General features: G+C 45.7%; 1 protein-coding gene across 1 annotated transcript; it reads right to left on the reverse strand.

The window, feature by feature from the left end:
• Positions 1–5,924: 5,924 nt before the first annotated feature.
• LOC136544111 (uncharacterized) lies at positions 5,925–6,506 on the reverse strand. The gene has a single exon (XM_066536380.1). The coding sequence runs from the start codon at positions 6,504–6,506 to the stop codon at positions 5,925–5,927; it is 582 nt and encodes a 193-aa protein (XP_066392477.1).
• Positions 6,507–9,580: the final 3,074 nt, after the last annotated feature.

The raw sequence follows: 9,580 nt of genomic DNA on the forward strand, positions 1-9,580 counted from the left end.
TAATAAGTCTGTGACTTTCCTAGAACCCAATGCAACGGTCGGTCCTTAACCGACACGGACAGGGAAAACAGTGTAACCAAGCTATGCCTCATTGGCCATGGGACACAATCCCTTACACCCACCAATACCCATACCATATCCCTACCTGGTCTCCATTTTTCCTTTCACCAATTAATCATAAGAGTGATAATAATAATCACCTATTGTGAGTAATGGCAGGTTACTCATGCTACCGAAAATCCTAAGCATAGCGCTACTTGACCTATGCTAGTAGGACTTATAGGTAGGTATATCTAGACATGTAGTTTTCATAAAATGTCTGTAACATAAATGCACATCACATATATATCCAGTGATCATTCAAAATAAGGGTTATTCACCGAGGCTTGCCTTGGGTAGATGGGGTGTCAACAAAGTTAGCGACTGATGGCTCTGGGGCTCCCTCCTAGACGAGGATCTCCTCCTCGTACTCCTTGATTATCTCCTCATACTACTGCTCACCCGCAGTCACGTACTCTACCAACTCGTTATCTACATGCATGAAATGATGATGCAACACTTAGTAATACGGCAACAGCAACTCTTAAAATAAGAATACATCTACCAAGCTAACTCTAATGACTAAGACGCTAAGCTACCTATTATTCCTACTAAATAGGTATGAAACATTTCATGTATTATCTTAGCAACTAAAGGCATCCTTATTCTTATTGCCAATTTAATATATATATATGCTACCACAAGGCATACTTACCATCTTTCTCAACCTGTGCTAAGGCTACAAAAATTATAGTGAGCACATAATAATCTAATGACCCTATTGTAAAAATTTAATGGCTAAAGCTATTACCAATTTGCCACAAAAATTCCTACAATTATTAATCCAAATAACATTAACACTTCCAAATGATTTAATAGACCTTAGCATCAACACACACACACATATATATATATATATATATAAACTAACCATACTATCAGGTAGACAACATTTTTAGGAACTCAACAGAATTTATTTCACAATTTTTGGATACTTATATGAATTTTTTATTAATTTCCAAAGTTCAACTTAGAATGTAAAATATAAAACTATTTCTATCTTCTATAAAAATGAAAAATGAATTCAACCCGCGTGGCCCACAAGCGAGCGACGCGGCCCACACAAGCGCAACGCGCGTGACCTGCCGGTGTGGCCCACACGGGACGTGGCCCAACCGCACGGAAACAGCCCACGACGGGGAGGCCCACGGGCGTCGGTTATTTTTGCGAAAATGCCCCCACTCTAACTGCTATTCACCCATCTACTATGTGGCATATTCCTATAGTCTGCACTTAAGCAAACTAGCCCTCGGAACAATCCTTCTTTACAACAGCCAGGTCCTTGGGCCACCCCCGCGCGCACCGACGCAGTGGTGATGGCACTGGACCACCACACCGACCATCCGAGCCCCTCCCCACCCCCTCTAAGGGGCCGATGCTCACCTAGATGCAGACGTGAATCAATGGGCGGTGAAGAGATGAGTGGGGACGCAGTCAGGAGCTCCCTCCACGGTGACAGTAGCCGTGTTCTAGGGAGCCTAGGTATGATCAAGGTGATAGAACCAATGGATGGGCACCAACAACTCACCCTCTAGCTACCTATGGTGGTGGCTTGACCGGGGATGGACCGGGCGTGTCCGGCCATGCGCACATGGCAAGTCCAGCGATAGACTATGGTGGCGTGACCATGTCAGCGGCACCGGGAAAGTAGTAGCGGTGCAAGTGGCATGCACTGGGTGAAGTGGTGGTGAAAGCGGAACTTGTGGTGAAGGTGGATTGATGAGAGGTGGTGCAATGGGTGGTTGCGCTCAGCCACAGTCAGTTCTGGCCTTAGCAGTACGGCGAAGGGGAAACGGTGAATTAGAGCTCGGCCAGGCTCAAATGAAGGCTGGAGATGACTGGGCGGTAGCAGGACTCCAGTACTAGCACCTGGCATGAGTAATTGCGCTGACAATGATCAAGCGCTGTGAATTTGGCTTTGGTGTGGCTCGGTCCCGCCTGCCATCCCTGGCGGCCGCTACAGCACGCGCAACAGAGGTGAAGAGAAGGGACATCACGATGCATCTGTAGCCATTCAACAGAAAAGAACAAGGTGAGGGGACGACAACTCCACATGCAGCATAGGATGAGACCAGCAGTGGCTTGGCATGATGTACCATGTGTGGGAGCTCCATGCCACAATGACCGATCACAGTTGACCCCAAGCGGGGATAGGCGTAATGCGAAAGGGCAGCGTCCATGATCCTGCATTGACGCAGCACCAATAGAGTAGAGAGAGAGAGAGAGAGGCGCTATCAAGGCACCCATGTGCAATGGCGATAGCGGCTGGCGGAGTAGAGCCGAGCAATAGAATGAACGTGGGTGGCCCAGGGGCACCAGCAGCGGCGCCAGCGGTGCCAGCGGCAGCGCGCATCACGGTAATGAGGAGGAACAGCTACACGCCCGGGCAAACGGCCACAGTGGCTAGCCAAGCATGGCCAGACATGCACGCGCGCATGGCTAGCATGTCGACGATGGCACTAGAGCACGATGACCACGCCTACATGAGGAACCCGACCAAGAACGTGCCATGCACGCCTTTTAAAGCGTCCAATTCACTCAATCAGTTGACCCAACATTCAAACCAGCGTTGCTATACCTATGAGGGCATATGAGGCAACTAAAACAAGCCATAATGCAACACCACTCCATAACCCAATTCTTCTACAAAAATTACCAAACATAGCTTTGTCAACCTGTTTTTCGACTTAAGAAATCGACTAAGTCTTGTGTTGGTTTTGCTTCAAATTCGATTTCCAAGCTATTAGAAACGTTAGCTAGTAATATCATTTTTCGACCATAGGTATTTCATCGTCGTCTGCAAAGCTTGTACTTCAACCTTTATTCAAGCATAATATATATGTTCTATAACATCTTTGCTTAATAAAAATTGGTTTTAAACCATAAATGATATAACATAACTATGGAATTAACTTTCGTTTTGCACTTTTGTTGATCATTTTGAGTTACGGAATTTGATCTACACTCTATATTACATGCATTAACACATAAACATGATGCTCATGACATACTTTAGCAAATCATTCATAGTGTAACACCGAGGGTGTTACAAATCTACCCCCCATAAACAAAATCTCATCCTGAGATTTCATGTGCCTAGTGTGGGAAAAGAGATAAAAAATACATTTCAATGTAAACAACTACCTCGATGAACCAGAAAGAAGGTGGGGATAATTCTTCAAAATATAACTTTCTTGCTCCCACGTTGCTTCATCCTTCAAGTGATTTTGCCACTGAACTTTATAGAACTTCACCACACTGTGTCTAGTCACTCTTTCTTTCTCATCTAAGATCTTGACGGATGCTCAATATAAGTCAAGTCAGGCTAGAGGGGAAGTCCTTCAATTTCCACAGCTTCATCAGGAACCCGCAAACATTTCTTCAACTGAGATACGTGAAATACATTGTGTACCACTAATAAAATATCTAGAAGTTGGAGATGATAAGCAACCAGGCCACATCGCTTGAAAACCTTGTAAGGGCCCACATATCAAGGGGCTAGCTTGCCACGGACACCAAACCGATGCACCCCTCTCATAGGAGATACCTTGAGATACACATGATCCCCAACTACAAACTACAAAGGCCTTCTTCGCTTGTCCGCATAAGTTTTCTGTTGGCTTTGAGCTGCCTTCAAATGACTCTGAATAATACTGACTTGCTCTCGAGTTTCTTTGATGAAATCAAGCCAAAATATCTACGGTCTCCCACTTCAACCCAGTTAAGTGGTGTCCTATATTTCTTTCCATATAGAGGTTCAAAGGGTGCCATATGAATGCTTTCTTGATAGCTATTGTTGTAAGAAAACTTAGCTAAGTTCAAGCATTCGTCCCACTTCTCAGGAAAAGAAATGGCACAAGCTCTCAACATATCCTCAAGTACCTGGTTTACCCTTTCTGTTTGGCCATCAGTTTGTGGATGATAAGCTAAATTTCTGAGGAGACTGGTACCAAGACATTCCTGAAGTTGCTCCAAAAAATGAGAGACAAAGATTGACCCTCTATCAGAGACGATAGTAAGAGGAACTCCATGTAGGGTCACAATCCGGTCCAAATATAGCTTGGCATACTTCTTGGCTAAATATCTGGTATCCACCGAGAGAAAATGAGTGGTCTTGGTAAGGCGATCCATAATGACCCAAATAGAGTTATAGCCCTTGGACGTGCGGGGTAAACCCATAATGAAATCCATAGAAATATCTTCCCATTTCCAAACAGGAATAAGCAAAGGCTGCAAATATCTCGGGGTACGCATATGGTCTACCTTAACTCTAGCACAACTATCGCACTCCGCGACATACTTGGTAATATCCTGCTTCATATTGGACCACCAATACAAGTGGCACAAATCATGGTACATCTTGTTACTTCCTGGGTGAATGGACAACTTGGAATGATGAGCTTCATCTAAAATCTTTCTTCTAATCTCCTCATTTGACGGAACCACCAATCTGCTCTTGAATCTTTATTGCACCTTGCTCATCAATGCTAAATTGAGGACCACACCCTTCGGCAACTAATTTCTTGATGTGGGAAATTTCTGAAGTGTCTTGCCTTTGCTCTATAATAATCTACTCAAATAAATCTGTGACTAAGGCAATGTGAGCTAGTACCTCAGCATGGTTGAGAGACAAAGGTGTTTCTTCAACCTGATACGACTTCTGGCTCAAAGCATCAGCTACCACATTAGCTTTTCTGGGGTGGTAATGAACCTCCAAATTATAATCCTTGATTAATTCCAACCGTCACCTTTGCCTCATATTTAACTCAGACTGAGTGAAAATATATTTGAGACTTGTGATCCATAAAAATGTGTACTTTATTTCCCAACAAATAATGCCTCCAAATTTTTAGAGCGTGCACCACAGTAACCAGCTCTAAATCATGGGTGGGATAATTCACCTCATGCTTTTTCAACTGACGTGAAACATAAGCTATCACACGCCCATCCTGCATAAGCACGCATCCCAACCCCATCTTCGAGGCATCACAATACATTAAAAGGTCTGTCAATATCTGGTTGGGCTAGAACAGGAGCAGTGATAAGAAATTTCTTCAAAGCTTGGAAAACTTCTTCACAAGCCGGGATCCACACAAACTTGGCATCTTTCTAGAGTAGCTTGGTCATCGGCTAAGCTATTTTGGAGAAGTCAGGAATGAAGCGCCGATAGTATCCAGCAAGACCAAGGAACTGATGAATCTGATGCATTGACTTGGGAGACTTCCAATTTAACACATCCTACACCTTACTTGGGTCTACAGAGATACCTCTAGGTGTCAAAACATGTCCCAAAAACTGCACTCGATCTAACCAAAACTCACACTTGCTAAATTTGGCATACAGCTTGTGTTCCCTTAATCGAGTCAGTACTATCCGAAGATGTTGGGCATGCTCTTCCTTGTTCTTGGAATATATCAAAATATCATCAATGAACACCACAACAAACTTATCCAACTTCGGCATAAAGACTGAATTTATGAGATACATAAAGAATGCAGGAACATTGGTGAGACCAAAGGACATGACTAGGTACTCATACAACCCATACCTAGTAGAGAATGTTGTCTTTGGTATATCTTGGGGTCTAATCTTGATTTGATGATAGCCTGAATGGAGATCAATCTTGGAGAACACCTTTGCTCCAGCTAGCTGATCGAATAAAGTATCAATATAAGGTAAAGGATACTTGTTCTTAATGGTTACCGCATTGAGAGGGCGGTAATCCACACACATCCAAAGAGTGCCATCCTTTTTATTCACAAAAATGGCTGGACAACCCCATGGTGATGAGCTAGGATGGATGAATCCTTTTTCCAACAACTCCTCTAACTGTCTGCCAATTTCTTCGAGGCCATGCGGTACAGGCACCGGGAGATAGGAGCAGTGCTAGGTTCTAACTCAATGGAGAACTCCACATCTCTATCTAATGGCAACCCAGGTAGATCTTCAGGAAAGACATCCAGGAACACACATACCACAGAAATAGAGGCAAGATTAGGAGAAGCTTCAACATGAGCAGCAATAGGTAAGGCTAGATCTGAGGGCATAAGAAGAGACATCCTACCCTCAGAAGCAGGAAGCCATAACTCAACAACTCTCTGCTTTAGATCCAAAACTACCCCATATACACACAACCAGTTCATTCTTAGAATTGCATCAATGCCTTGCCCAAGCAGCACCATGAATTGAAGATGGTAAGTGTGAGTGGCTAGCACTAAACCAACGGTGTCCATCCGAGTATTAACACACAACTGTGCACCTAAAGTACTGATTCTATAGGCAATAGATATAGCCATAAGAGATATATTTTTCCTCAGTGCAAACCCCATGCTCATGAATGAATGTGATGCACCAGAATCAAACAACACATAAGTTGGATGGAAATCAATGGTAAACATAGCGGCCATCACCGGTTCATTCTGCAAGATTTCCTCAGCCTCCGTGAAATTAACTTGCCTAGAATGGCTTACTGGCACCTTCTTCTTGATAATAGTCCGCTTGATCAGATAGGAGTTAGCTAAGGACTGAGCAGACTGTGTAGGTTGATTCTGTCGACACTCCTGAGCATAGTGGCCCTCCTTGCCACACTTGAAACAAGCACTAGGCTTGTTCCCCTATCCCTGACAAGGTGGGACCTACTGTCCTTGGTCCTACTGTTGTTGTTGCACCTACTAAGTAGGTGCATGGTACTAGGTGGAAGGTGCCTGGTAGGTCTGCTGAGGCTGACAAAATGAATGCCCACCCGAAGACTGATAGGGCACCCACCTGACAACCTGTACCTTCTAAGCCTGGGGGTGACTAGAAGACCCAGTAGCCACCCGCTTGCGCTTCCACTCATCCTGAGAGTCACGCTGTAGTCCCTCCATGGCAATAGTAGCATACATCATAGCACCAAACATCTTATAGTTCCCTATGTATAACTCCTTCTATAGACTGCAAGAGAGGCCGCGATAGAAACGGTCCCTCTTCTTTTCATCAGTATTGTCGACGAAATATGGTCGGCAGTCTACCTAGGGGTATGCCCAAGGTAGTAGATTGTTGGTAGACAGATGCGCAAGCCACAAACAAGATAGTGACGCAAGACAGACATGAGGTTTTATCCAGGTTCGGCCACCAAGAAGGCGTAATACCTACATCCTGCGTCTGATTTGTATTGCTGTATGTCAATGAGAGATGTTTTTTAGAGGGGTCCCCTACCTGCCTTATATAGTTCGGGGGGTAGGGTTATAGATCTGGAAACTAATCCTAGCTAGTTATAATTGCCATATGTGGCCAGATAAGGATTCCTATTCTAACCGACCAGGATCTTGATTGATCGCCAAATCCGCCTTGACTCCTTGCGCGGGACTCCGATCAGGTTGGTCGGGCCGCATGTTGTCTTTTGGTGGACCGGACCCACCGATCTGGGCCGGCCCAAGCTTAGCCATAAGGGTATAGGGGTTAATACCCCCACAGCTAGTCCCTGAGCACCATGTATTATGCTGTGACACACCATTTTAACCTTCTCCAACAAGTAAGGCCTGAGTCCTTAACATCTCTGACCACCGTTGTCACCGGAGAAGTAGGTTGTCCGAAGAATGTATGGTGCTCTTAAGAAAAAAGAAAAAGATTTCCGTCCTATGAAGTGTGCCCACTTGTATTTCTGAACAGAAATGTAAGTGCGTCTTGAAGCGTAGCGTCCTTGATCATCAGAGGCGTAGGGGTCGAAAAACAAACACATTCACCACAAGGTGAAGTGTGCCCACTTAGTCCCCGAGCCTGGTAGTAGGTGACGTAGGCACGTGGTGCCAGGGTCCGAAAAGAATTCCCAGTTAAGTTGAGAACCCAATTGTCGTACAAGTAATACGAGATGCACCAGCAGGTGCATCGTACCGATGTAGTCCCCGAGCTTGCTGGAAAGCAAAGTATGAGCCTTGCAGCAAGGTCTAAATAAATGTCTCTCAACTGTATGTGAGTACAAATCACATGTAGCCAAGAAGAACGATCTCCAAGCAATGGTTAGGACAGTCCCTGAGCACATTAGTAGCCAGAGCAGTCCCTGAACACGGCAGTGGTCGGAGCAGTCCCCGAGCACGGCAGTGGTCGGAGCAGTCCCTGAGCACGGTAGTGGTCTAGGTAGTCCCTGAGCATGGCAGTGGTCTGGGCAGTCCCCGAGCACGGCAGTGGTCTAGTCCATCATTGAGCACAAGACATGCAGAAAAAAAAACGAACACCGCTTGTATTATTATTTGGTGTATTTATTTATCTCCTTACTCTGTCAAGTCCAATCTACCATGTCTGGTAAAAAAAGCAGACGGATATAACACATCACTCTGCCTTCTTACTCTTTCTGGCAAACAGTCGCTTGGCGCCTGTATGGAGGTGCGTCAGTGTGGGCCCTCTCACATTATCAACAAAGAGGCGCGTACACTGGAAACGAAAAGGCGTGTTTATTGGCGTAGATCTCGAGGTTGTGAAAACAACCGTCTGTGGCGCATGCGCACGTCTCCCAAGAATCTCAGGCAGACGAAATGACGGAGTTCTTGGTTATTTATAATATAGAACTGGTAAGTTACTTTTTACCGATCCCCATTGTCATTCATCGCCGCAACCTTCTTCTTCCTCTTGCCGAACCCTACTCCTCCGAAAATCATCACCAATCCCCCCTCCACCACATCCACCCCCTTAGCAAGGGCAGATTAATGGCAAAGAGAGACACCCAGAAGAAAGGCGGAGTCATGGCGAAGGAGTGGTGGAAGTCAAGGAGCAATGAGTAGACCATCGAAGACCTCATCGCCATGGGAGTGCTCCACAACAAGGCACTCGCGGGATGGCGTGCGCTGGAAGGAGAAAGCTTCCCCAATCCACAACCAGGTGAGATTGTGGTTTTCGAGGATTTCTTCAAGCGAGGTTTTGGGGTTCCAGTGCACCCTTTCCTTCAGGGGCTCTACTTGTATTACGAGATTGGGATTTGCAATCTGCATCCCAACTCGATTCTTCTTGTCTCCACCTTCATCCATCTTTGCAAAGCTTATGGTGGCTTCCAGCCCCATTTCGACCTCTTTCGCCATTTGTTCTGTCTGTGGAAGAAAGGGAGTGGTGGCTCGAAGATAGCTGGAGGCGTATATCTCAATCTGTGTGACGGTATGAAGGCCCAGTACCTGCACTGCCCTCTGGAACACCTCACTGGACGAATGGTACAAGAAGTGGTTCTACATCCGCGAAGAGCCGAACATGATCACCCTGTGCGACGTGGGGTTGATTCCGGAGAAGAAGAACAGCTGGTCGGAGAAGCCCAAGCACTTGGAGCAGATCGCAGAACTGCTTGGGATGATCTCGTGGGGAAAGCTGGATGGTCCAAGCATGGTCGGGAACTTCATTAGCCGAAGTATCCAGCCCTGCTAGAAGAGGGTACATCCTGGCTTTGAGTACCAGGGGCGTGCAGATCCAACGAGGACCAGAAAAGAGGCGCTCGACAAGATAGAAGTCAAGGCTAGAATTG

Source organism: Miscanthus floridulus, chromosome 3 (assembly GCF_019320115.1).
Source record: "Miscanthus floridulus cultivar M001 chromosome 3, ASM1932011v1, whole genome shotgun sequence".
In the NCBI taxonomy this organism is placed as follows: Eukaryota; Viridiplantae; Streptophyta; class Magnoliopsida; order Poales; family Poaceae; genus Miscanthus; species Miscanthus floridulus.